Source organism: Ailuropoda melanoleuca, chromosome 4 (assembly GCF_002007445.2).
Source record: "Ailuropoda melanoleuca isolate Jingjing chromosome 4, ASM200744v2, whole genome shotgun sequence".
NCBI classification, from domain to species: domain Eukaryota; kingdom Metazoa; phylum Chordata; class Mammalia; order Carnivora; family Ursidae; genus Ailuropoda; species Ailuropoda melanoleuca.
The window spans coordinates 49,729,537-49,757,105 of NC_048221.1; the positions used below are offsets into that span (position 1 = coordinate 49,729,537).

At 44.6% G+C, this 27,569-nt stretch overlaps 2 protein-coding genes and 1 long non-coding RNA gene across 6 annotated transcripts; 1 reads left to right on the forward strand and 2 right to left on the reverse strand.

Annotated features, from left to right (window-relative positions):
• Positions 1–359: 359 nt before the first annotated feature.
• Positions 360–7,054, reverse strand: RPUSD3 (RNA pseudouridine synthase D3). 2 transcript variants are annotated; one of them, XM_002925042.3, is made up of 9 exons: positions 6,928–7,054; positions 6,471–6,610; positions 5,570–5,614; positions 5,333–5,432; positions 4,512–4,619; positions 4,346–4,430; positions 4,000–4,123; positions 1,662–1,801; positions 360–866 (listed from the first exon to the last, which is right to left on the reverse strand). In XM_002925042.3, the coding sequence occupies exons 1-9, from the start codon at positions 7,050–7,052 to the stop codon at positions 675–677; spliced, it is 1,059 nt and encodes a 352-aa protein (XP_002925088.2). In that variant the 5' UTR covers positions 7,053–7,054; the 3' UTR covers positions 360–674. The 2 variants fall into 2 exon arrangements, with proteins under 2 accessions (XP_002925088.2, XP_034514627.1); XM_034658736.1 differs by lacking the exons at positions 360–866; positions 1,662–1,801 and adding an exon at positions 3,320–3,447.
• A 109-nt stretch (positions 7,055–7,163) lies between these two features.
• On the forward strand, positions 7,164–19,409 carry LOC117801925. Its single transcript, XR_004624760.1, has 3 exons — positions 7,164–7,288; positions 9,048–9,132; positions 19,357–19,409. It is a non-coding gene; the product is annotated as an uncharacterized LOC117801925 (long non-coding RNA).
• CIDEC (cell death inducing DFFA like effector c) lies at positions 11,678–26,219 on the reverse strand. 3 transcript variants are annotated; one of them, XM_011232049.2, is made up of 6 exons: positions 26,160–26,219; positions 24,193–24,270; positions 23,094–23,247; positions 16,047–16,205; positions 15,770–15,957; positions 11,678–12,209 (listed from the first exon to the last, which is right to left on the reverse strand). In XM_011232049.2, the coding sequence occupies exons 2-6, from the start codon at positions 24,243–24,245 to the stop codon at positions 12,047–12,049; spliced, it is 717 nt and encodes a 238-aa protein (XP_011230351.2). In that variant the 5' UTR covers positions 24,246–24,270; positions 26,160–26,219; the 3' UTR covers positions 11,678–12,046. The 3 variants fall into 3 exon arrangements, with proteins under 3 accessions (XP_011230351.2, XP_019661261.1, XP_019661263.1); XM_019805702.2 differs by lacking the exon at positions 26,160–26,219 and adding an exon at positions 24,524–24,589; XM_019805704.1 differs by lacking the exon at positions 26,160–26,219 and having other exon boundaries at positions 24,147–24,209.
• Positions 26,220–27,569: the final 1,350 nt, after the last annotated feature.

Genomic DNA, 27,569 nt, shown 5'->3' on the forward strand with positions numbered 1-27,569 from the left:
TAATGCCACTGAATTGTTCGCTTAAAAATGGTTAAGATGGTAGGGGCGCCTGGGTGGCACAGCGGTTGGGCGTCTGCCTTCGGCTCAGGGCGTGATCCCGGCGTTATGGGATCGAAGCCCCACATCAGGCTCCTCTGCTATGAGCCTGCTTCTTCCTCTCCCTCCCCCTGCTTGTGTTCCCTCTATCGCTGGCTGTCTCTATCTCTGTCAAATAAATAAATAAAATCTTTAAAAAAAAAAATGGTTAAGATGGTAAATTTTGCTATGTGTATTTTACCACAATTAAACGACAACAAGAAATCAGACATTTCCTCTCAGCTAGAATTGGGACAGAAACAGCCAAATAAAATGACCACATATTGAACTCAGCAGAAAGCATGATCCATGATAAATGTTTACTTTCTCAGCAAATCCTCAAAACCGTACTGTGAGGTAGGTACTTTTATTAACTCATATCCAGAGAGGTGAAGTCATTTGCCTAAAACCGTCCAGCGAGTGGCCTAGCCAGGCTCTGATCTTAAGTTTGTCCGAATGCAGAGCCCAGGATCTTAAAGCATGGCCTTAGTTCACGCTGAGCACCGACCTCATTCTCCTCAGGCCTGATCCTAGGTTCATCCTTCCCCCTCCCCCATCCCCACTGCTTCCCAGTGGAAACAGAAGGAACAGAAGGAGGACTATTGTTGGCGGAGCCCCAGGCACTGTAGGGTCCTGGAGAAATAAGGGGGCAGGGGTGCCAGAAGCTTCATGGGGGCCTCCCTGGGCCTCAGGCCTGGAAGATGGAGACAGTGCAGGTGGAGATGCAGGGGCAGCTGGGCAGACTGGGCGGGGCTCAGGCGGAGGCGTCTGATGAGGGCTCCGTCCAGAACCTGGGGCGGGAGAAGCATGTCAGCATTCAGCAAGGTTGCGTTCCAACCAGCTCAAACCAAAATGGAAGTAAGGCAGGTACTTCCTCCTTCCCTCCCTCCCTCCATGTCCATAGTTTCTAGTTTCTTTACACATACACACACACATACCGTCACACAATGGCAGGGACTGGCAGAGTTCACCAAATCTGTTCCCACCTGGCACACAGCTAAACATTTCTGAGTCCCTCTTGCAGTTTGGTGAGGCCATGTGATAGTTTTAGCCAATGGAACAGCAGTGCAAGTATATGCCACTTCCAGACCCAGCTGGTGAAAACCCCACACAGACCTGCACTGCACTGTCTCCGTTTAGCTGCTGGCTGGATAGCAATGGCCCGGGTCCCTGAGTGACTGCTTTGAGTAAAGCCCACCCCCGTTTATTAGATTTAATGTGGAGGGAAATTATTGTGTTAAACTCTGGGACTTTGGGGTTACTCTGTTAGAGCAGATAGAGTTACCCTAACACACTCACACACAATTACGTTTAGCCCTTATACCAGGGACCTAAAGAACAGCAGACTTAAAAGGGCCTTGAGAAATCAGCCAGTTCAAGTCCCTTATTGAACAGATGGGCAGAATGTGGCCCAGGAAAGGGGATGTTACTTGCTCTAGGTCACACAGTAAGATAGGGCTACAGATAGCCTTGGAAGCCAAGAGGGCTGCCACTCAGTCCCAGACTTAAGGCTAATGTCTGTAGGTGCTGCCCACCCTCACCCCACAGCCCACCCCCCGAAACAGCAGGTAGGTGGGCTTGGGTACCTGTCTTTGGGGCTTGGTGCTCTCCGCTGGCAGTAGAAAGCGCTGGCCCAGGACAGTGCCCACACGGGCAGAGTATGTGTGATCTCCAAGCACAGGGCAGAGCTGTAGTACCATGTGTACCTGGAGCTGACTGGGGAACACTGGGGGACAGGAGACAGAGGACAGATGGTGGGCAGCTGCTCTTTCTGTCCCACCCAAGATCATCTTTCCCCCTTTCTTCTGGGGAAACACCACCACTCCACTCCCGTTCCCAGATCATGTGGTTTCAGTGAGGTCAATGCTACTGCCCCTGCCTCCAGAGCAGGGTGCAAGACCAGGTCAGCACAGTCATAACCATCCACCCACCTGGCCTGTGCGTCTCTCTCACGAAGAGATACAACTCTGAATTTACCACTGAAGCTACTGGAAATAAGGAATGCTTTTTCCTGCTGGAGTACTAAACTGGTGGGGTGCAGGCCTGGAGCTGCTCGAGCCCCTGGTCATCTCTACCTTCCCCAGAGGACAGCCTGTGGGAGGGAGAAGCCAGCATGCAGGAGGCAAGAAGAAATGGAAAAAAGCTTCCAGAGGATATCCTCAGCCTGTAGATCTAGTCACGCCTGACTTTTAAATGATGGGAGCCAATACATTCCCTGTTTTTGGCTTACCCCAATTTGAACGGGTTTTTGGGAAACTTGACAAAGACAGAAATGGGTGGCTATGTGCTAGGCATGGTACAAAGTGCTTCCCGTATGTAAATTTATTTAATCCTCATTGTAGCCCGATAAGCAGGTCCTATCATCATTCCCATCTTACACATGGGAACACCGAAGCTCAAGAAGAAGTGACTTGCCCACCACCATAAGCTGGGATCCAAACCCAGGAGCTGTACTCTGCTTCCATGTCTGGCAATATGGTGGACTGGATAATCTAAAAACTCTCTTGCTATAAACCACCTAGAAACACCAGAAAAATATAATAATCATCCTTTTAAATATGCAGCTGGGCACAGGAAAGTAAGGTCCCCAAGACCAAAACCAATGGAAAACAAATCCATGGCACACAAGAGCCAATGTTTCACCTATTCTAGGGATGCTGCAAATCTTGGTATCCAGGGGTATTAGGTTTAAGTAGCTACCTAGGGGCCAGGGCTGAGGCCTCGGTAACCAAATGAAATCCTAGAGGGGCTACATCTTCAGTGAAGGGGTGAACCAGGAGAGAAAGCCAGCCACTGATGAAGGCAGATGATCATCTTAGGTATAGATGAGGGGAATGAAGAAGTTTTCCCCTGAGAATTCACAACCGTGAGCCTGCTCTCACACAAGTTTGGGACTCAATACCAGAGTGATCTGTGAACTTCCAACTAAGACATTAATATTTAAAGAGATCCTGAAGCAGTGACAGCTCTGGAGCATTTGGCAGAAGCAAAGGCAGAACCTCTCCCGAGGGCCCTTCCTACAGTGAGGCAACAAAAAATTTCCACAGATAAAGGCCCAGCTGACCCTGAACTCACAATCCTGAATCACAGAGCAATGAAACAATCTACCAAATGTGAGAGTCAGTCAGCATGAAACAACATAGGATGAGGCCCTCCAGAATTTCAGACAATGAAAATATAAAAATACAATATCAGTATGTTTAACCTAAGACAAAAAAGAACAAATAATAGGAGAAAAAAAGATGCCATATATTTTTAAAGGCCATTTTTATTTGTAAAACAATCAAACAGAACTTTAGAAGTGAAGAAAAATACAGTCAATGGATGGGCTGAACTGGCAGATTAGATCCACCTGAACAGAAAATTAATCACCTGGAAAATAGATTAAAAGAAATTACCCATAATGCATCAGGGATGAAGAAATGACAAATATGGAAGAAAAGAGACCTAATAAGTAGAATGAGAAGGTCAGACACATCTCTTAGGCATTCAAAAGGAAGAGAACAGAGGAAATGCAGAGGTGCAACATATGAAGAGAAAGAACTTTCTGGGATTGATGAAGCATATTAATTTTAGATTCAGGAAGCAAAATGAATTCCAAGCAAGATAAATAAAACTAAGCTCACACACCTAGATTCAGCACAGTGAAACCACAGAACACCAAAGACAAAGAGAAGATCCTGATACCAACAACTAAGACAAAAAAAAAAACCAAAAACAAATCAAAACAGATGGGCTACAAAGGAATGACCATCAGACTGGCAGCAGAAGCGCCGTCTCCTGCAGCTGGGCCCGACTACCTATACCCTTGGAGTCCATCAAATGCTCCCCAAGCTGCCATTAACGCCACCACCTTCTTCCTGCCCCCCCTTGCCTCCCCCAGCCAAATACAGTTGTGAAGGCCGGCGAGGGTTCCAGACCCACCTGTCAGTGGCTGCAGCTGGACCAGGGCACAGCCAGAGCCCATGGCCACCACGTGGAAGTGGCTGAAGGTCTTCTTGACACCTTCTTGGAAGTCCTTTCGGGATGGGGACTTCACTGGAATTACCTGTGGTGTCAGCCCCCAAGAATGAACAAGCTTCACACACATCTGGCAGCTATGCCCAGACTCTCTCTGCTCCCAACAGATGGAGCCAGAGCATAAGCAGTGGTCACTTGCCTGTTGTAGGGGACAGGAGAGCCAGCCACCCAAAGTCTATACCCTTGACTCCTCTGTAGGGAAAATATATTTGGAGAGTCCCCTCCTGTTCCCTCCCAGACCATGACTCACTAAATCAACGCCATCAACGTGTTCCAGTTTCAGAGCTGCTTGGATATTCCCCTCAGAAGTAGCTGGGATCCCATCAGTGACAGCACTGAGAAAGAGGCAGGAGGAGGTCACAGGACAGCTTGCCAGGACCTCCTTACTGCCCCGGAAGCCTCCCAGCACCTCTCACCAGTAGGTGGCTATGGGTCTCTGGGCTCTCCGTGAGTGGATGAAGAACTTCTGGAGGCGGCTTGCTGTCTGAGGGCAGCTGGAGAGGAGTACAAGCCCAGAGGTCTCTCTGGAGAAAGAGAATAAATCACAAAAGTTAAAGTCTCTTGGGCTCACCCACAAAAAAGGGAGACCACTCAGAAGGAACACAGACCTGCTTAAGGCCAAGTGGTCACACCAGAACTATAACCCAGATTTCCTCCTGAGAAACAAGTAAGACTTCCTCATGTTTGATAATAAGACTACATAATTTAAAGAGTTTCTCATTCTCCCCTGGTCCCCAAGGAGCTAAAGCCAAATGTTGTAAAAATTACCACCCACTGCTGAATGCCTACTATGCGCCAGGCACTATAGTAGGAATTTTGTGTATACTGGCTCGTAAATAATTAAATTTCCCACAAGCCTATGAGCTTGTGGAATTTCAGAAATACTTCATCTCAAGTACCAGCTCTAATTGATGGCAGTTAGAGGAAAGAATATCACGGATCAACCAGCAATGCCTGCCATGATTATGGGATTGGAGAAGTGACTGCACACTGAGCACAGATATGATTTGCTCTATTTTATGATTAAGGGAACTGAGATTCATGCTTTGCTTAAGATCACTGTTTGTGCACATGGATTTGAACCCAGATCTGTCCGTTCCCTCCTTTTCCTTGCATTCTTCCTCTGTGATCCCAAACCAGCCTATAGAAAATGTCTCAGCCAATTCCCAAGCAACTGTTCCCTCACCCAAGATGGAGGCCTGTCTTGCTACCTTCCCATCACCCTCCCACCACTTACTTCCCAGATGCTTGGACAATCTGGAGCTCCCGATCCCTCAGGCCCAGGGACTGGCTCAGCTCTGGCAGCACCGAGCACAACGTCAGCTCCCCTGGTTTTCCTGGGGGAAGAAAAGAAGGAAAAGTACACGTTCTTTCCGAGGCCTTTGACTTCATGCCACCATCCCCTTCTTTTCATTATCCTGTCCCTCAGAGCCATCAAACCCTGTTCCACTGCATCCCCTCTCCCTGCCCATACCTGTCACTGGTAGACCCGGTGGCTTATTCAGCGTCACAAGAGGTCCTAGAACACACAGTATGTGAGCATCAGTGACACAAAAGCAGCAGTTAGAGTTTCTAAAGTACTTTCTCAATTCAACTTATCCTGTGGCCCCACTACAACTCTCAGACATGAGTTATCAACCACACCCTAAACTGAACCTCCTTCTGTCCCTGGCACAGGCTAAGCTTGTTGCCACCTTAGGCTTTTATACTTGCTGTTTCCTCAGTCCCAGATTTTCACCTGTCTGGCTCTTTCATATCATCTTGGCTCAAATGTCACTACCACAGAGAGGCCCGAATGCCCAATCTAATGCCTGCCACGCGGTTATAACACCCTGTTTTATTCATAGCGCTCATCAGCCATAGGTACCTTGTTCATTTATTTCCTGGCTAATCCATTTCTCCCACTAAAACACTGGCTCCCTGAGAGCAGGAACCACATTTATCTAGTTCAGCACTGTATAACTGTGCCTGGAACAGTGTCTGGAATAGAACCTATGCTCAATAAATCATTGAGAAAATTAATAAATCACTGAATGGAGACTGGGGCTCACAGTAAGTCACACAGTAAGCTGATTACAGAGCCTAGATCTGACTCCAAAGCCTGTGTTTTGTCCATAAATAATTTATTATAGCAATTCCTATTACCAAATGCCTACTATGTTTACAGCTCTCTAGTTATTTGCACACTCACACCCCTATCCCCATGATGCTGAGGCTCAGATTAAGTGGCTGGTTCCAGGTCATACCACTAGTGGGAGGCAGAACCAGGATATGAGCCCCAAGGGCTTTGGTAGGGAGTCCAGTCAGCCCCCAGAAGGCTCTGAGCGGCAGGCTACCCTCCCAGGTCTCTGTGCAGCTGCCCCTCCCAGCCTCACCTTTCTGGTCCACTACAGCTGCCCTCAGCACATCAACCAGCCCCTCTCGACTGAGGTTCTCTAGCTGTAGCAGCCCCGGGAATGGCTGGTCCCCCAGGGGCCCCGACCGTTCGCTGGATCCTCGACGTCGCAGCTGATGTCTGGAAAAGGTGGGGGTAAGCAACAGGGAGATCACGGTTTCCTCAGGTGTGTCCATTCTTATCTCCACACACCTTAAAGCCTGCAACCTCCTACAAAGCCCTCAAGATGCCTGGATGAGCTTCCCGAAAATTCAGATACAACTGGCCCCATTTAGCAGAGATGGGAATTGAAGCTCAGAGAAACCAAGCGAGTAGTTCAGGATCACACAGTAGCGGCGGGATTAGAACGCGTGCCTCCCTAACTCCAGATCCCACACACACCTTACCCCCGCCCCACCCTCCCACCCACACGAAGGGGCGGAGGGAGGCGTAATCACCGGGCTTCGGTGCCAAAGCCTGCGGCCGTGGACGCTGCGAGGACCCCTGGCCCCCGCCGCCAGCCACCCCAGACGTGGCCCAGAATACGAAAGCCACCCATCTCCCGAGCGGGGACAGTGCGCATGTGTCCAGAAGGGCCAACCCGCTCGGTTACAGCGCGCTGGTTGGTCAGATTGCCTGTCAATCGGAATAGCGAGCCGACTGGCTCGGAGCCCTGAGAAGGCGGAGCTTTGCCTTCGCCCAGGAAGAGAATGCTTTACCTCACTCACGTCTGTGCTTTTGGGGAAATTGAGGCACGGAGCTGAGAAGGAATTTACTCGGGATCAGAGGACCTGTCTTAAGATAAAACGGAAACGAAAGGTACTCTGATTACCATTCCAATTCGTAGGAGCCTCTGACTTCAAAAAACCACCGTTGTGCCCAATTTTGTAAGGCAAATTGAGAAGAAAGAGAAAACCAAACAAAACCCAAGACAGGTGCATAAGCAACCCAAAAGGAGAAGGCCAGAGGGTGAAAGAGAATTCGCTACAAAACAAAACCAAAACAAATCTCAAAACTGGAAACATATTGATCTAGGTTAGCTCTATAGGGGAAATAGATCTAACACATCACCGATTCAGCATTTTTTAAATGCTAACGCTATGTCAGGTCCTGGCATCTTTGAGCTGGAAACACAGATCAACAAGACAGGCCCTGCCCACAAGAAGATCACCCAGTGCACACAGATCGCAGCATCACAGCCCACCTTGCTAAACGTTGTGCAGATGCTGAGAGGGTGAAGGGAGAAGAGCTAGTCCCAGCCTGCGTTGTGATGGGAGGGTTGTGAAAAACGAATAGAAATGCACTAGCCATCAGGGAAATTCAAATCAAAACCACACTAAGATACCACCTTACACCAGTTAGAATGGCAAAAATTGACAAGGCAAAGAAACAACAATTGCTGGAGAGGATGTGGAGAAAGGGGATCCCTCCTACATTGTTGGTGGGAATGCAAGTTGGTACAGCCACTCTGGAAAACAGTGTGGAGGTCCCTTAAAAAGTTAAAAATTGAACTACCCTATGACCCAGCCATTGCACTACTGGGTGTTTACCCCAAAGATACAGACGTAGTAAAGAGAAGGGCCATATGCACCCCAATGTTCATAGCTGCATTGTCCACAATAGCCAAATCATGGAAGGAGCCGAGATGCCCTTCAACAGATGACTGGATTAAGAAGCTGTGGTCCATATATACAATGGAATATTACTCAGCTATCAGAAAGAACGAATTCTCAACATTTGCTGCAACATGGACGGCACTGGAGGAGATAATGCTAAGTGAAATAAGTCAAGCAGAGAAAGACAATTATCATATGATTTCTCTCATCTATGGAACATAAGAACTAGGATGATCGGTAGGGGAAGAAAGGGATAAAGAAAGGGGGGTAATCAGAAGTGGGAATGAAGCATGAGAGACTATGGACTCTGAGAAACAAACTGAGGGCTTCAGAAGGGAGTGGGGTGGGGGAATGGGTTAGACTGGTGATGGGTGGTAAGGAGGGCACGTATTGCATGGTGCACTGGGTGTTATATGCAACTAATGAATCATCGAACTTTATACATCAGAGACCAGGGATATACTGTATGGTGACTAACATAATATAATAAAAAAAAATTAAAAAAAAAAAAGAAATGCACCAGAAGGAAAAGGTATTGGGAGGAGGAGAGCCAGAGGCAGGGAACGACAGGAGAAATGAGATGTTATGTAAAGAGAAAGCAAGGAACAAAATGGGTTCTATCCTATAATTCTAACTACATAAAAGTTACATGCAACCTGTATATTATTTTATTTATTTACTAAGAGCACTATAACTTTCAATTCACTGTTTGCATTAGGGAAAGACTGCAAATTAACCTAAATTCATCAACAAAGGAGTGGCTAAGTCAGCTGTAGCATATCCATACCATGCAGCCATTAAGGAATGTGTATATCTCTACGTGCTGATATGAATCAGTCTCCAAATATATATTAAAGCAAAAAAGGAAAGAAAAGTATAGTGTGACTAGAAGATGCATATATGTGTGTATGTGTGTGATTTACATGTATTTATTACATTTTATGTCTCTGCATTTCTGAAAGGACACACAGAGACAAGATGATGTTCGCTTTGGAGAAGGAATCAGAGGTCAAAAGATGAACAATGATTTTTACCCTTTGGAATTGTGTAAGTTTTTTTTTTATCTCATTGATATATTTCATCTACATACATATATGCAAACCTGGTTTAAAATCGAAGCCAAATATGAAAGACTGTATGATTCATCAAATATTTTAAATAATAAAAAATTTTTTAATAAAAATAAGTAAAAATAATTTTTTTAAAAAAGGCTATACGATTCTACATTTTAGAAAAGGCAAACTATATTGGCAGAAAAGAGTCAGGGATTGCCAGGGGCTTGGGGTGAGTGGGGATGGAGATTAGAAAGGGCATAAGGAAAGTTTTCTGTATGCTAGAAATGATGGTTACATAACTGTATAAATTTGCCAGAACTGCAGCACCTGAGTCAGTTGGGCGTCTGACTCTTGATTTCCGCTCAGGAAAATCTTGGGGTCTTGGGATCTAGCCCCTATTCAGGCTTGTACTCAATGCAGAGTCTGCTTGCGATTCTTTCTCCCTCTCCCTCTGCTCCTCCTCCAAATTGTGTGCGTGCGTGTGTGCGCGTACATGCAAGTGCGTGCTCTCTCTCCCTCTCTCTAAAGAGAGAAAATCTTTTAAAAAATTGCCAAAAACTAAAAACAAACATTGCCCAAACTTAATTGTCTATATCTTAAAAGAGAAAATTTTATTGTATGTAAATTAGACCTCAAGAAACTTATTTTTTTAATTCAAAGATTTAAACAATCAATTTTTAATAGATTGTACACAAATAGGGACAGAACTGGCAGGACATTTGGCAAGAATACAAGTGGTTTTTATCTTGTTTTGGGCTCAGGCAGTACTGTGCTTTGTCATAAAGTCCCACGGCGTTTTAGAACCCCTCTTCTGAAAGGCCTCCTGTGCTTTCGTAAGTACCAGCTTGAGCAAAAGTGGAAAGACTAAAGCCCAGGGGCTCGAACACAATGTGCCTTAACTGCAACAGACCTCTCCTCCACTGTGGCACTTGGCCACAGGAGGGACCATTCCCCCACTTGGACTGGCTTCTGGCTCTCCTGAGGTCCTGTGCTCTCTGGAATTTTCCTTTCACATAGCCCAGCCTCGTCAGAGCCTGCCCTCTCCTGTTCACTGCTGACAGCTGGTCAGTCTCCAAGTTCCTGAAAGAAAAGAACCTGATTTTCCCTGGGCTGAGAGGTCTCGGTGCCAAAAGACCATGGTTAGCCACTCAAGACTCACTTGTGAAACTCTGAATCTTAGGAGGAGGGATGTTTAGACAAATTCCAAACTTCTGGACCCCCCAGCCCAACTCAGCTTATGCCTAACTTCACAAGAGCGGCAGATAGCTTACTTAAATAAATTTAAAAAGGGACGCCTGGGTGCCTCAGTCAGTTAAGCATCTGCCTTCGGCTCGGGTCATGATCCCCAGGGTTCTGGGATGAAGTCCCACAACGGGCTCCTTGCTCAGCGGGGAGACTTTTTCTCTCTCTGCCTGCCGCTCCTCCTGCTTGTACATTCTCTCTTTCTCTCTCTCTACAAATAAATAAAATCATTTTTCAAAAATTTAAAAAGAAATTAAAAAAAAAGAAGGGGGCTCCTGGCTGACTCAATTGGTAGAGCATGCGAATCTTGATCTTGGGGTTGTGAACTCAAGCCCCACGCTGGGCGTTGGGTGTAGCGTTTACTTTAAAAAAATAATAATAAAATGTTTTTAAAAGGGGGGGGCAGGTAAGCTGCAGCCTCTGCATGTGTTGACCAGGAATAGCTTCTGTGCTGATGTAAACATGGTACCTCCATGCCGGAAGGCCTCCCCCATGGAGCCAGGGTAGCCCTGAGCCAGGCCTTAAATGCAAGAGCAGGAGAAGGCCAAGAATAGAAAGTATGTTTTTGCTAGCTCTGCAGCTCCTCCCACACATGGCTGCTGGTTTAGATCAGCTGCCAGCAACTTTCCAGACTCTGGCTTTGGTAACACAGGACTTGGTAACTAATAAACCCAAAAAGGCTTTATATTCAGGGGCAGAAATGACATGGTTTTGAATCTGAGAGTCACACACTAAAGCACAGTCACCTACAAATTCAGCCTTTCATGCTTATCTCGTTTTAGTTGCTCTAGATAGAAAAATGCTAGCTCTCACTGATGAGGAACTAATATTCTTTGTGGCTAAGTAACAGCTCATTTTGAAATCCTGAAGTTGATAGTGCTGAACATGAAAGATAAGCTTCTGGCGAAGGAGGGAACTCATTGACGGAGAGCTGTGTTAATGGCCTGATGAGTCCTTTCCCACCTAAACACTTAAAAGGTTGTAATAAAATGTAACGCTGAGAAACTGGAAGAGTGCCTTAGTCCCACCGTGCCATTCAAAGCCCTTCTGATAGGCAGATTTATTTTGGAAATTGTCCTTTATCGTATTGATTACACGGTCTGCTCAAGTCTCTGATTCAGCAGACATTATAGTTAAAGAATCAAATTTTTTTCCATTGGTAGAAAAAGTCCTGTTTCCTGTAACCCCACATTTTGAAAAATGGTTTGACAATAGATTCCTCTCTTTGCTTAGACTTTTCCAACCTTCCAGACAGAACCCCACCCTCACCCCCAAAGAACACAGGCAAAGATGTATCCGCATAAATAATGTAATATCATACACTAGTGGGCTTGGAGGTTTCCTCAGGAGTATTAGAGCTGGGAGGCCAGGAGGTGGGGAGTGTGTGAAGACAGGTCGCTGAGGGGCAGACTTCGTGCCTAACCTGCTGGTGACCTTTCATGGTCAGCTAAGCTACCCTGGACAGGAAGGAGCTAGGCCAGGCTAGGGACCCTCAGGTTTCCAGCCTTTCCCCCGGGAAGGCTTCTTCCCTCATGGTCCTGCGTGGGTGAGGAGGTGTGGCGAGGTAAGATGCTGTCTAGCTGCCAGCTTGTGGGTGCTACTAGCTGAGCTTGGGGGCCACAGTCTAGTCTTTGTCTGAGGAATGCCTCCGAGGACTGGAGCCTTCACTGCAGTATCTTCAGACAGGTCGGGATGAGCGAGCGGGCGGTGGCCTCAGGGGGCTGCCCTCCCTCTGTGGCATCCAGGAGCTGCTGCATATAACAGGAGGTGCCAAGCAGCACGTGGCCTGTGGTCTGCATGCTGAAGAGGGCCCAACGAAGAACTTCCCTGGGTGGAAGAAAAAGGTGCTAGAGTCAAAACACAAAGAAAACCCCTCCCTGCATCCTCTAAATGTGTCCCCTCCATGCTACCGCCATAATTTCATAAACCATGAAGTGGCGTGTCAACAGGACTGGATGCTGCCCTCCCTCAGCAAGTGGGAAAGGGTCTACAGGCATTGGCTGCCATCGTACTTTAATTGAGATGTCCATAACCTCGCTAGTTTCTCATGCAAAGTTCAAGCTCATTTAATAAGACCTTTAATTTTTGTAATACTACTGTGGTCCAGCCACATTAATCTCCATGCCATGGCGCTCTCCTTCATGACCTCTGTTCTAGATGCTGAGGCCTTTCCAAGTCATGTGTGGTCGAGCTAATTTTCAGGGCACTGGACTTGAGGATCCCCATGCCCAGTGTTGCAACGTACTGGGAACAGGACTTGGGTCAGACAGGCCAGAGTGCTAATCGGGTCTTCTCAGCTGTGTGAAGCTTGGCCAACTACTAGAGTTCTGAGCTTTTGCTTTCCCATCCATCAAATACGATCATACCATTTTGATGCCTCACAGGGTTATGAGGTTGAAACAACATAAGATCGCTTCATTTGGAGCCCAATAGGTAGATGAGTAGGGCAAAACATGGGGCCAAGTGTAGCTGATGGAATGCTTGACTACTTTAACCAAGTTCTCATCCAAATCTGTTTCAAGGAGATTAATGAAGTTCACTGGGGCTGTCTAGTCCTAGCAGGGGATCGAGGAGGGAAATACAAAAGGAAAAATAAAGACTTTCTGGCTGGTATTAAAACTGTCAAACTATTAACCTTTATTCGATACATGAACTTATGGTTGAGGTACAGGGAGGCAGAAAGATAATTAGAATTATAAACATCTACACATGAAAATTCTTTAAAATTTTACTTGTTTTTTTAAAGATTTATTTCTTTATTTTAGAGAGAGAAAGGCAGGGGGAGAGAGAGAGAGAGCATGAGTGGCAGAAAGGGCAGAGGGAGAGGGAGAGAGAGAATCTCCAGCAGACTCCCTGCTGATCTCACAGCCCTGGGATCATGACCCGAACCGAAACCAAGAGTCGGATGCTTAACTGACTGAGCCACCCAGGTGCCCCTTCTTTAGAAATTTAAAGGCTCTATCTGAGAAGTATACCCATTTCTGAAATTACAAAACAGAGACTTAAAACCAGCAGTCTGGCCATAAATAGGAATGAAATTCTGATGTATGCTACAACATGGATGAAACTTGAAAACATTATGCTCAGTGACATAAATAAGTCACAAAAGGACAAGTACTGCATTAGATATCTAGAATAGGCAAATTAACAGAGAAAGTAGCACACAGTTTACCAGGGGCTGGAAGATGGGGGAGTGGAAAGTTAGTGTTTAATTGGGACAGAGTTTCAGTTCGAGATGGTGAAAAAGTTCTGGAAATTGAGAGTGGTAACTCTTGCACAATATTGTGAATGTATTTAAGGCACTGAACTGTACACTTTAAAATGTTGAAATGGTAAATTTTATGTATGTTTTACTACAACAGCAGCAACAGGAATAATAAAATTAGCTGACACCACTAAGTCACCACACCTACTCCAGCTTGCTGTGTGTTTGATACCAACATGTCTACTGTGTTTAGGTCTGAGAGTCGTACTACCCCTAAATGCACCGAGTTTAAAGGCTGAAGCTTCTTGCTCTAGATTTTGAAATTTGTAAACTACCGGCAGCAAGCCCAGATCAAGAATGGGGCAAGATAGAGTATAGGAGGAATATGGGACATCTAACTACAGAACTAGACTCAAGCCTGTGACTGGGAGTCATCTCTGGCAAGCAGAACCACACACCTCGGGTCGCTCATCAGCCTTCAGCTCAGGTCATGATCCCAGCATCCTGGGATCGGGTCCTGCATCAGGCTCCTTGCTCAGCACGGAGCCTGCTTCTCCCTCTGCCTGCCCTGCCTGCTGCTCCCCCTGCTTGTGCTCTCTCTCTCCCAAATAAACAAATAAAATCTTAAAAAAAAAAAAACCCACACAACCGATTTAAAAAAAAAAGCCAAGAAGTTTTGGTATACTGTAGGCACATATGTTCTGGCAGAACTCGGGACCCTGAGCAGGATTTCTCAAAAGACCTCTAAGAACAAGGATCAAGGGGCGCCTGGGTGGCACAGCGGTTGAGCGTCTGCCTTCGGCTCAGGGCGTGATCCCGGCGTTATGGGATCGAGCCCCACATCAGGCTCCTCTGCTATGAGCCTGCTTCTTCCTCTCCCACTCCCCCTGCTTGTGCCCTCTCTCGCTGGCTGTCTCTATCTCTGTCGAATAAATAAATAAAATCTTTAAAAAAAAAAAAAAGAACAAGGATCAAATGCATCTTCATTCATTCTACAATGATTTGAATTACTGCTGTGTGCCAGCATTCATCAAGTTACTGGAGGCAACAGAAAGTCTTGCCATTGTGGAGCTTGTTCTGACATCTTGTATATCTCTGGATCTTTAGCTTACATCCTAGGACCAGGCACACATTGGGTGCTCAGTAGACACTAAATAAAGCAACTGGGGAGGAGTAGAATCTGTCAGATGAAACTGGCAAGAGGCCGTGCTCCGCTACTCCCTAGCTTTGTGGCTTTGGAGTAGCTGGATGCCTCTGCCTCCGTGACTGCATCCACCTGATAGGGTAAGAATTCACTAGAACACCAGTGGAGCAGCTGAAATTGAGAAACATCCCCATAACGGTACTTGTCTTATGATTTAACATATTCTCATGCTTCCTGTGTTACTGGATTAAACTTTCAAAAGTAAAGTAAAAAGTTTAAAAGAAGTTCATTAGATAATACAAATGACTATTGTCCATAGACATGCAAATTAATTCCGTCTGTGGAAGGACAGTTATTTCATCCTTCGCACCCCATGGAGAAATCCAATTTAGTATCTATGAATTTATCTCATTCTTTTTTCTTTTAAGATTTATTTATTTATGAGGGAGGGGAGAGGGGCAGAAGTAGAGGGAGAGAGAAAATCCCAAGCAGACTCCTGGGCAGAGGGAAAAGCCTGACATGGGGCTTGATCCCATCACCCTGAGATCATGACCTGAGATGAAACCAAGAGTTGGCCATTCAACGGACTGAGCCACCCAGGCGCCCTTATCTCAGCATTCTCGATGGACCTATAGGTATTGGTGGGGTTTGGAATTCTCTGAACTGATTGTAACTTCTTTCTGGTTCTCTCCTTAATTAATGAGTTCAATAAAATCTTTGACACACATTCACTTTTTAAAAGTTGATTAGAAGACTACTTAGGAAAACTTCCTATTTAAGGTGAAAAAAAGTAGTTGTGGTAGTGGAAGGTAATTAGAAAAATAATGTATCCCAGTTCCAACTGGAGGAGTACGTATATCCCTTTGGCATATGCTAAAGCACTAATTCAGCCATAAAGTTCTAGACAAGTGCTCACTGTCATGCTTTGTCAGAATCAACACTAGTCCCAGGCCCAAGAAAACGGAGGTCCATGAGCAGAAAGGGACTCCCCCCTTGTTGAATACCCACCCTATCCCCAGCTAATCCCATTTCACTCACTTCATGATGCGCTTGGCCCGGTAGCAGTGCAGGTCATAGGAAAGGGAATATGTGCCATACAGAGTGGCCTTCACATTCAGGCAACCAATGAAGTCCTGTGGGTTCATCTTGTATAGGTCAAAAGTTACGCGAGCCACATCAATCTTCTTGGCAGGCTTACGGGAGAGGGAAAGTTGGCACCTAGTACCCTGTATCAAGACAAGCCTGTGGTTGGCATCCACCCAAGGACTTCTCCCGGGCTCCCAATATTCTCCCCACCACCCAGGTGGGAACTCACCTGTTCTGATGGGGGCTGCCATTTCTGCCCCTTCTGGAGGACCATGAACACTGAGTCATCTGCCAGGGCTTGGAAATACTCCTCAGTCTCTACAGTTGTACCATCTTCCTCCAGCACCAGAAAGAAGGGCTTGTCTGCCGGTATCAGGGTGTCCCGGACCTGAAGAATAAGGTCAGTGATGCTTCTGCCATCCCCATGCAGCCACAGGGCATGAGGAAGACCCATATTACATCATCTCAGCTGCCAGGGAAAGAGCAAGTGGATAAGGATCTATGGGAAATGGGACTGGAACCCAGGCTCTTGCTGTGGGATCACCATTCAAACATTCTATGTTATGGTCCCTCTTGGTACTTGGATTCATGGTTATGTTCTGGAACAGTGCTGTCCAAAAAAAATATAATGGGACTCACATATGTAATTTTTTATTGAGATATAATTCACATGCCATAAAATTCACCCTTCTAAAGTATACAATTCAGTGTTTTTTACTACATATGCAACCATCACAACTATCTGATTTCAGAACATTTTCATCATCCCAAAAGAAACCCATTACCCATTAGCTCTCATTTCCCATCCCCCACCCCATGGCAACCTCTACTGTTTGTCTCTATGGATTTGCCTATTATGGACATTTCATATAAATGGAATCATACAATATGTGGTCTTTTTAGACTGACTTCTTTTCCTCAGTATGTTTTCAAATTTCATCTATGTTGTAACATGATTCATTTCTTTTTATGGCTGAATAATATTCTACTATATAGATTCATCACATTTTTTAAAGATTTCATTTATTCATGGGAGAGAGAGAAAGAGCAAGCACAAGCAGGGGGAGTGGCAGGCAGAGGGAGAAGCAGGCTCCCCGCTGAGCTGGGAGCCCAACATGGGGCTCAATCCCAGGACCCTGGGATCATGACCTGAGCGGAAGGAAGATGCTTAACTGACTAAGCCACCAAGGCACCCCAATATGTCACTTTTTTAATCCATTCATCAGTTGGCATAGACATTTGGGTTGTTTCCATTATAAGGTGATATATCATGAATACTGCTGTTATGAGTATTCATGTACAAGTTTGTGAGTAAACATATGTTTTCAGTTTTCCTGGGTATATACCTAGGAGTGAAAATACTGAGTCACACAATTAACTGTATGTTTAACTTTTTGAGGAACTATAAAACTGTTTTCCAAAGCAGCTGCATCATTTTATGTGCCCATTAGCAATGAATTAAGATTCCAATTTCTTTACATCCTTATCAGCACTTGTTACTGTCTGCCTTTTATTTTAGTCATTCTAGTGGCTATGAACTAGTTTTGATTTGAATTTCCCTAATGACTAATGATGTTGAACATCTTTTCATATGTTACTAGCCATTTATATATTTTCTTTAGAGAAATGTTTATTCCAACTCTTTACCCATTTTTATTTATTTAATTTTATTTTTTAAAAGATTTTATTTATTTATTGGTCAGAGAGAGAGCACAAGCAGGGGGAGAGGTAGGCAGAAGTAGGCTCTTTGCCAAGCAAGGAGCCTAATGCAAGACTCGATCCCAGGACTCTGGGATCACGACCTGAGCCAAAGACAGATGCTCAACCGACTGAGCTACCTAGGCATCCTTCTTTACCCATATTTAATTGGGTTGTCTTTTTATTGTTGAGTTATAGGAGTTCTGTATGCTTTCTTTTTTCTTTTTTTAGATTTTATTCATTTATTTGACAGGGAGAGAGATAGCCAGCGAGCGACAGGGAGCACAAGCAGGGGGAGTGGGAGAGGAAGAAGCAGGCTCCCAGCAGAGCAGGGAGCCTGATGCGGGGCTCAATCCCAAGACCCTGGGATCACGCCCTGAGCCAAAGGCAGACGTTTAACCACTGAGCCACCCAGGCACCCCATCTGTATGTATTCTTGATACTAGATCCTTCTCATATATGAGATCTGCAAATAATTTCTCCCATTCTATAGGTTGTCATTTAATTTTTTTGATAACACATACAGAAGTGTTTAATGTTGATGAAGTCTGATTTTCCCCCCTCTGATTGCTTGTGTTTTGATGCCATATCAAAGAAACCAAAGTCATGAAGACTAAAAATTTTATAGTTTTAGCTCTACATTTAGCTCTTTGATCCATTTTGACTTGATTTTGTTCATGGTGTGAGGTAGGGATGAAACTTCGTTATTTTGCATATGGATATTCCATTGTCCCAGCACCAATTATCGAAAAGACTGTTCTTTCTCCTGTCAAAAATCAGTTGACCATAGATACATGGGCTTACTTCTGGACTTTCAGTTCTATTCTATTGATTTTTAATATCTCCCAAATTCACATATTGAAGTCCTAAGCCCCAGGATCTCAGAATCTGACTATATTTGGAGATAGGGTCTTTAAAAAGGTAATTAAATTAAAATGATGTCATTAAGATGGGCCCTAATCCAATATTACTAGTGTCCTTATAAGAAGGAGAGATTAGGACCAAGAAACATACCCAGAGGGAAGACCATGTAAACAAGAAGACAGCCACCTACAAGTCCAAGGGAGAGGTCTCGGAAGAAACCAACCCTGACAGCACCTTGATCTCAGACTTCCATCCTCCAGATTTGAGAGAACATAAATTTCTGTTATTAAAGTATCAGTCTGTGGTACTTTGTTATGGAAGCCCTAGTAAATTAATAGAGCGTGTCTATCCTTATGTCAATATCATAGAGTTGATTACTATAGCTTTGTAGTAAGCTTTGGAATCAGGAATTGTAAGTCTTCCAACTTTGTCTTTTTCCAAGATTCTTTTAGCTATTTTTGGTCCATTGTATTTCTATATAAATTTTAGCATCGGCTTGTCAATATCTATAAAAATTGTAGCTTGAATTTTGATGGGGATTGCATTGAATCTACAGATCAAGTTGGGGAGTATCGCCATCTTAACAACATTAAGTGTTCCCATCCTTGAGCACATTTGTCTATTATTTAGGTCTTTAAGTCTTCAATCTAATTTATTTCACCAATGTCAATTTTCAATCTACAAGTCATATACTTTTTTTTTAAGATTTTATTTATTTATGTGACAGAGAGACAGCCAGCAAGAGAGGGAACACAGCAGGGGAGTGGGAGAGGAAGAAGCAGGCTCCCAGCGGAGGAGCCCGATGTGGGACTCAATCCCGGAACGCCGGGATCACGCCCTGAGCCGAAGGCAGACGCTTAACGACTGCACTACCCAGGCGCCCCACAAGTCATATACTTTTGTTAAAGTTATTCTTAAACATTCTATTCTTACTGATGCTATTATGAATGGACTTATTAGGTTTTTTTCCCCCTTAGGTAGGCTCCACATCCAGCATGGAACCCAACATGGGGCCTGAATTCATGATCCTGAGATCAAGACCTGAGCTGAGATCAAGAATCAGACACTTAACCAATTGAGCCACTCAGGTGCCCCCTCATTTTCTTAATTTTATTTTCAGATTATTTATTGTCAGTGTATAGAAATACAATTGATTTTTGTATATTGATCTTATATCTTGCAACCTTATGTCATGCAACCTGGCTGAACCCATTTATTAGCTCTAATTGTGTGTGTGTGTTTGTGTGTGTGTGTGTGTGTGTGTGTTCTATAGGGCTTTCTTTCTGCAAATAGGAATAGTTTTACCTCTTCCTTTCCAATCAGGGTGCCTTTTATTTTATTTTCTTGCGTAATTAGTGTGGCTAGAACCTCCAGCACCATGTTGTATAGAAGTGGCAAGAACAGATATTCTTATCTCATTCTTGATCTTAAGGGGAAAGTTTTCAGAATTTCCCAATAAGTATGTTGTTAGCTGTGAGTTTTTCATAGATGCTCTGTATCACACATATATCACATATATATATCACACATATATATCACACATGTATAATTTAAAATTTTCTAATAGCCACATGATACTTGTAATATATTTAATTCCATCTAAAATATGATTTCAACAAAAAATCAGGATAAAAATTTATGATTTTACATTTTTTTCGTACTAAGTCTTCAAAGTCCTGTATGTAATTTATACTTCAGCATATCTCAGTTTCAACTAGCCTCATTTCAAGAGTTCAGTAACCACATGTAACTAGTAACTACTGCACTGGATAGTGTAACTCTAGAGTTAAAGAGACCTGGGTTTGAAGTTTAGCTCCCTTACATTATTATTCTGAATTTAGGAAAGTTATCTCATTTATATGAACTTGTTTCGTCATCCAAAAAGTTGAGGCAAGTATAGCCTTAGAGTCCTCACAATGGCTAAATGCAAAAGTGTATGAGATGACAGCCTGGGTTTAAATCCCAGTGAATGAACTTGGCCTCTGCTTCTAGAAAATGAAAATAGTAGTAACTACCTCAAGATTATGATTACAAGAAATGCTATAAGTTACCTGGGAGAGTATATCATCCATAATATGCATTTACTAAATTTACACTATACTGATTAAAATGGAAGGAGATCCATGACGCATTCATGCTAGAGAGTGAAAAGTCAGGCAGTATACTACATAACCCCATATAAGTAAGTCGTATATAAGGATAAACTATTTAGGACATTCACAACCACATCATTAGCTATCTTGGGATAGTAGAATTCTCACTTTACTTTTCTTGCTTGGATTCAGTAGAGAACATGTGTTTCTGCTTAAAATCCTTCAATAGAGTTCTGGGATCAGCAACACACCGATAGCAATGAACACAACTAACTCCCAGATCTTGGCTTCTGAATACCATTCTCCCCTAAAATGAAGCAGATCTCCTTAGGAAAAATAGCCAATTCAAGGGCTAGGGCAGGTAAAGTACAAGATGAGCTTGCCATACCTCGTTGTGACCGAAAGTCAGAAAGCATTGAAGAATGATAGGCACATGGGAAAAGGACAGAAATTGGGCTGAAGGGAGTCCCACTGGCTAAATCTTGGACCATTTGACCATCAATAAATAATCTGTTACCATCCTCATATCCCATTAAAATAGGAATATTTGAATCCCTTCTGATATGAGTAAATGAAGAAATTGAAAGTTGGATGCAGATGAGATGTATATTTAATACAAAGTACTGCTCTAGAAAGTAATTAATACAAAGGGAAGAATAGTAACTTTACATAAGGAAGCCTAAATATACCTCCTTATTCAGATAATCAAAGTTAAACAGTAATGTGACAAATCAAAATTATATGCAATTTTGCAGTGACAACCCATTTTTATCATATTCCTGCCAGATATATAGGCTGAAATGGGGAAATAAGCAATCCCAAACTGAAGAACAGTAAACAAAACAACAGGCTTATAATATTCAAAACAGTCAAGGCCATGAAAGTTAAGGAAAATTGATGAACTGTTTCAGATTGGAGGAGACTAAAGAGACACACAATTAAATAAAATACTCAATCCTGATCTGATTCTGTTTGCTATTAAGGACATTATTGGGATGATTAGTAACACCTGAATGGAGTCTCAGGACTAAACTGTAGTCATGTGACATTGTATGTTTCCCAATGATGGTTGTATTTCAATTATATAGGAGAATATTCTTGTTTGTAGAAAAGACACGCTGAAATATTGAAGAACAAGAAGCGTCAGGTTGGCAACTTACTCTCAAGTGATTTAGGAAGTCTTGTATTGTTCCTGCAACTTTTGTTAGTTTGAGATTCTTTCAAAATTAATTTTTAAAAAAATCCTCCAAAGACTTACTGTGGTCTTTTAAAATGAAACCCCTCTGTTCTTTGCCATGGCCAATAAGGGACTAAAAATCTGGTCAATGCCAACTATATCACCTTGCCCTTCTCCCCTCACTCTCTTTGCTCCTTTCTTTATATTGCCAAACTTGGAAAAGCAGTCTACATAGGTTGATGTCCTCCCTGTTTGATCAGTAAGACTTAACTTCTAACCTGGGTTCCATGCTGGAAAGATGGACCCTCACTGTTGTTCCTCTCTGCATCCTTTGGAGTTAGGACTCTACTTGGGGTCCCCAAACTCAGTGATTAGAGTCTCCTGAAGAACCTGCTAAAAATGACAGTTCCTGAGCCTCACTCATGATCTAATCAGTCCCAGGGAGTGCAGTCTCGGAAGTCACGTGCAGCAAGTCCATTTTGGTACAGGAGGTGGTCCTCAGACCTTAAGTGAAAAACACTAGTAAGTCTAGACTCAAGTGGGAGAGAGACCTTTTGATTCAGGGCATGCGAAATTGGTGTGTCCCAGCCACAAGCCTCACAAGAGAGGGGAAATGGACTCCCACGAAGAAGAACAGACCTAATTCACAGAAGCAGGGGAGGGACTCTGGAATAGAGGCTTAGGTCAGCTATGATTTCTATATGTTAAACTCTAGAATCTAGTAATCAGAAGCTTAATCCAAATGTATTATCTGTGCCAGGCGGGCTTGCATAGGAGCAGGGGTCCCCTCGCCTGGAGCTGGTAACATAATGGGGCAGTGAAGCACAAGATTAATACAGAGCCAGATTAGATGAGGCTATAGGAGAGGCAGTGGGAGAGAGGGAGCATGGAAATGGGGAAGGGTGTCATTCTTGCGTGCCGTTAACTGCTATCCACGAGAGCCTTTGGTTTCCTGCTCTGGAAGCTTACCTGATCAATAATTTGAAGAAAGTCTTCTACAGCGATTAACAAAGCCTTCCACGGAAAGCCAGTGTAGGAGATGGATTGAAGACCTGCCCTGACTGAAGGGAGGAGATGGGGAAGAGAATCTCTAAAATCTTGCCTATTTCCCCAACTTCCATGTGTGTGTGCGATGGAAAAGGGAACCTAAGGGTCCTTCCAATAAGAAAAATATACTCTGAAAATGCCACTGGCCTACTGTTAGTATAGGATGGCAATATACTGCCTTCCTCCTTTCACTAATCCATTGGACAGCACTCCAGGCAGGCACTACCAACTCATTAGAGCTGGCATCAGAAAGGAAATGTTTTCACCATCTAACTCATGAACTCCATCCCGGCTGAACTGCCCGCTCATGACCTGGAGGACAGAGGCAGCTAGCAGGGCCAGCTCTTAGCCATGGTCCTGGTGGTTGGGCTGTGCTGAGGGCAGTCCTGTCCCTCACCTTGTTCAGGAGGTCCTTGAGACTGTGTGCCATGATGCCCTTCCGCACACTCCGGTCAGCAGTGGTTACTCTCCAGGGCCGGGCCTTGGGGGCCTCTGGGCTGGTCTCGGACAAGAGCTGCTGGGTCACCACCGAAGTGCTCACTGCCACATGCCTAGGAACAATTTGGAGCGTTGGAATGAGCTGTCTGCTGCCTCCCAGCCCTTACTCCACTGCAGGGAACTAACTCCCTTACCCCTGTAGGTTGAGCCTATCATATTTCTCCTCCTCTACCACCCACCAGGCCTGCTCTAAGTCTTACTAGTCTTACTCAAAGGCCTGCTAGATCAGTACATCTCAAACATTAGTGAACATATATGTCCTCTGGGGATCTGAATCTGATTCAGGAGGTCTGGGTGGAATCTGGGATTCTATATGTCTAATAAATTTCGAAGTGGCATTAACGCTGCTCGTTGACGCTGACCATGATAAGAAGCAAGGTGATAGGGGATCCATCCCACATCCCCCCAATACCACTTTCCTCTCTTGGCCTCTCTCTTCCCACCTGTAAAGTGAAATGAAGTGGCGAAGGGCCCTGGGTTTTTGAGTCAGACCCAAACCTGAATCCTGGCTCCACTACCCATTTGCTAGGTGATTGAGAGCACCCACTTTGTGCCTCAGTGCCCCCATCTATTAATTTGGTATAATAATCCCCACCTCCCAAAGTTGTGATCAGGTTTAAATGAGATCAAGAATGGCGGTGCCTGGGTGGTGCAGTTGATAAAGTGTCCGACTCTTGATTTCAGTTCAGGTCATGATCTCAGGGTTGTGAGATTGAGCCCTGCTTTGGGCTCTGCACTGAGTGTGGTGCCTGCTTAAGATCTCTCTCCCTCTCTCTGCCCCTGCCCCCCGCTCAAGCACTCTGCTCTCTCTCTCTCTCTAACTAAAAAAAAAAAAAAAAAAAAAAGTGCAAAATCTTGGGTCCCACTCCAGACCTACTAAATCAACATCTGCATTTAACAAGATGTCTGGATGACTTATGAGCCCACTGAAGTTTGAAAAGGTCTGCCTTACAGCTCACAAGTAGCTCTTCTTTGCTTCTACCCTTGGCTCTTCTCACCTGGACAAGGACTTGGGGTAGAGAAGGCTGAGGGACTTCATGGCATATTCCATCCTTGTCACCTGGATAGTGTTGGACCTGGGAAGGAAGCAGAAAATCTAGTTAGGGTAGGAATAGAAGGCTCCCTCTTACTCATAATTTGGCACAGTGCAACCCCACCCCCATCCAGCTAACCTCCACTCTGGTCTCTGCTCTCAACTCCCACACACACTTTTCCAGCCCTTCTCCTGTCCAATCCCACACATGCCAACTGGGACCAAGCTGGCAACCCCCTCAGGGCCCAGGCTCAATCCCACTCAGCAGCTGCTCTTCCCTCCCCAGGACTACTCACTCCATGTTTCTCTGACTCTGGCTCTGGTCACACTGATTAGGGATCCCCAGTTGGGACTTAAGAGGCCCTGCCTGGTTGGGTCCTGTCCCCGGGGACAGAGTCCACTTTATGCTGGCAGGAGGTGAGTCACACCACCCCCCCTCTTCTGGAGAGTGTTTCTTCACCTATAGCCCAGAGACCTTACAGGCCAGGCTCACATGGGTCAGGCAGCTCAGTCCACGCAGGCTCTCTCCTGCATCTTCGCACAATCCAGACCCCTTCTGAGGCTTCCCACTGGCCAAAGGGACTTTCAGTGGTGACGGATATTGGAGATGTTCTATATCCTTTCTCCCGAGTACCAGAACTGCTAGCTTCATGGGGCTACTGAGCACTTGAAATGTGGCTAGTACAATTGGATTTTTAACTTTGTTTCATGTTAACTAATTTAAATTGAAACATCCACAGTAGCTTATGGCTACTGGCCACCATCCTGAACGCAGAAATCTAGCTGGTAGCCCTGGGCTCACCTGGCGCTTTCTCTCCTTAAACTCTCTGCATCAGCTCTTGCGTGCTCCAAACCTTTGCCCACCACCTGTGGTATCCTCCTCCAGCTCAGGGCTAAACATATGCAGCCCTGAAGCCCCAATTTCACTAGTTTCCGCTCTTTAGAAGGCCTATTTATTTATTTACTTATGAGAAAAGTTTTATATAGACAACACAGACTGGACAAGAACACTATAAATGTGGGAAGTTGAGGTTCTGGAAAACCTTTTTATTTATTTATTTGTTTGCTTGTTTGTTTGTTTATAAGATTTTATTTATTTATTCAACAGAGAGAGCAAGAGAGGGAACACAAGCAGGGGGGAGCTGGAGAGGGAGAAGCAGCCTCCCCACTGAGCTGGGAGCCCCACATGGGGCTCAATCCCAGGATGCTGGGATCATGACCTGAGCCAAAGGCAGACGCCCAACAACTGAGCCACCCCCAACAACTGAGCCACCCAGGCACCCCTGGAAAGCCTTTTTATTTTTATTTATTTATTTATTTATTTATTTATTTATTTATTTATTTATTAAGATTTTGTTTATTTCTTTGACAGAGATAGAGACAGCCAGCGAGAGAGGGAACACAAGCAGGGGGAGTGGGAGAGGAAGAAGCAGGCTTATAGCGGAGGAGACTGATGTGGGGCTCGATCCCATAACGCCAGGATCACGCCCTGAGCCGAAGGCAGACGCTTAACTGCTGTGCCACCCAGGCGCCCCGGAAAGCCTTTTTAGATGGCTCACACAGTTCCCCCTTCATCCTGCCCTTCCTACTTCCAAGCCAAGTGTGCCTCAGTTCCTGTTTATGCCTTGGCCCCACCAATCCTTGGGTGCCTTACCCTGAGATAGTCTCTCTATTCCCGGTGCAGAAAGGGCCTGGAACAGGGTAGGGGGCTCAGAGAGTGGTCATGAAACAAGGAACCCCCTTACCAGTCAGGTAAAATCACTCTTTCCTTCTAACAACTTGGGGGATTTCCTCTGCCAGCCTGTGAACTCTCCCACTTAGCACTACCCAAGTCCACCTGTCTCAGCCTCATTCCTCACTCTCCATGCCAAGCCCACCTCACCTGCTCTCCAGTAGCACCCCCCCCAAATCCCCCCCCCAAAAAACACTTACCTCCCCCTTCCAGCCTCCGGTGTGGTAACTCCAGTAAGATACTGCCCAGCACAGCACAGCCCTCCCTCCATTTTATTTCCAGCTCCCAGGGAAGCCCCTCCCCTGGCCTTCAGCCCCAGCTGGGGAAAAGAGCATGGGGAGTGTGTAGCTCTCACCCTTGGGACTTCAGGCCAGCCTAACTTCCAGAAAAGGCCTGAAAGGAGGGGAAGAGGCATGTTTTGAAAGCTTTGGGACAGGGTATGACTCGGGACGTGATATCAGGCACAGAGGGCACAGAAAATAGGCACATGTGGGTTGTGGTCCCAGCTCCACTCGAGTTCACTGAGTGTAGACAAGCTGCCTCACTTCTGTGAGCCCCAGTTTTTCTCACCCTTATAACAGCGATAATGATTCCTGTGTTAGGGGATTGAGGTGGGGATTTGTGATAATAAAAGTAAAGGACTTTGCAACAAAGACAATTCATAGATGGAAGTGAATATGGGTGTTATAATATAATTATTTAATAGTAGTAGAGACTAAGCCTAGCTGAAATGTGTAGTGGTTAATAGTGTAAGGTCTTACCCTTGACCCAGCAATCCTACTCCTGTATATATTATCCAAGAGAAATGAAAACATATGTCCGCACCAAAACTTACACACAAGTGTTCGTAATGTTATTCACAATAGCTAAAAGACAGAAACAACACAAATGTTCATCAATTGGTGAATGGATTTTTAAAATGTGACATATCCATAAATGGAATATTATTTGTCAATGAAAAGGATTACATGAAAAGGATTACATGGATAAGCTTTGAAAGCATGCAAAGTGAAAGAAGCCAGTCACAAAAGATCACATACATATTTGTATGATTCCAGTTATATGAAATGTCCAGAACAGGCAAAACTATAATAAAGACATAAAATAAATTAGTGGTTGCTTAGAGTTGGGGAGGGAGAGGGGTTGGGGAATGATTCTAATGGGGGTGATGGGGTTTCTTTTAGGAGAGACAAAAATGTTCTAATCACTTAATCACAGTCCATTTTGGCGATGGTTGTACAACTCTGAAAATATACTAAAAACCATTGACTCGATCACTAGTGGTATATGAATTATATCTCCATAAAGCTGTAATTTGTTTATTTCTACTTTTACAAGTGATCCATAAAGCTGTTAAAAAAAAAAAGAGTTCAAGCTCATCCTTTTTCAGCTCAAGGTGTTTCACACTGTGTATCATCACCTGGAGAGCTTGTTAAAATTCAGATTGCTGGGCCCCATCCCAGAGTTTCCGACTCAGTATGACTCAGTATGACAGAGCCTAAGAAACCATTTCTGACGGGTTCCTACTTGATCTTGAAGGTGTGACTGCTCAGGAGTCACTCATGGCTGAGTGATGTAACTCTTCTAAGCTTCAGTTAGATCTGACAAAT

Excerpts from the sequence above, each read along its gene's own strand:
- CIDEC (XM_019805702.2), bottom strand. Across the intron at positions 16,206-23,093 it reads TCAAGGACCTCCTGAACAAG|GTCCGGGACACCCTGATACC; the intron begins GTGAGGGACAGG and ends CTTATTCTTCAG. Across the intron at positions 12,210-15,769 it reads CGGGCCAAGCGCATCATGAA|GGAAGTTCTTCGTTGGGCCC; the intron begins GTGAGTGAAATG and ends TCTTCCACCCAG.
- RPUSD3 (XM_002925042.3), bottom strand. The coding sequence starts at position 7,052 with ATGCGCACTGTCCCCGCTCGGGAGATGGGTGGCTTTCGTATTCTGGGC. Across the intron at positions 5,615-6,470 it reads AGCTGTAGTGGACCAGAAAG|GACCTCTTGTGACGCTGAAT; the intron begins GTGAGGCTGGGA and ends TGTGTGTTCTAG. Across the intron at positions 4,620-5,332 it reads ATTGTCCAAGCATCTGGGAA|AGAGACCTCTGGGCTTGTAC; the intron begins GTAAGTGGTGGG and ends CTCTTTCTCCAG.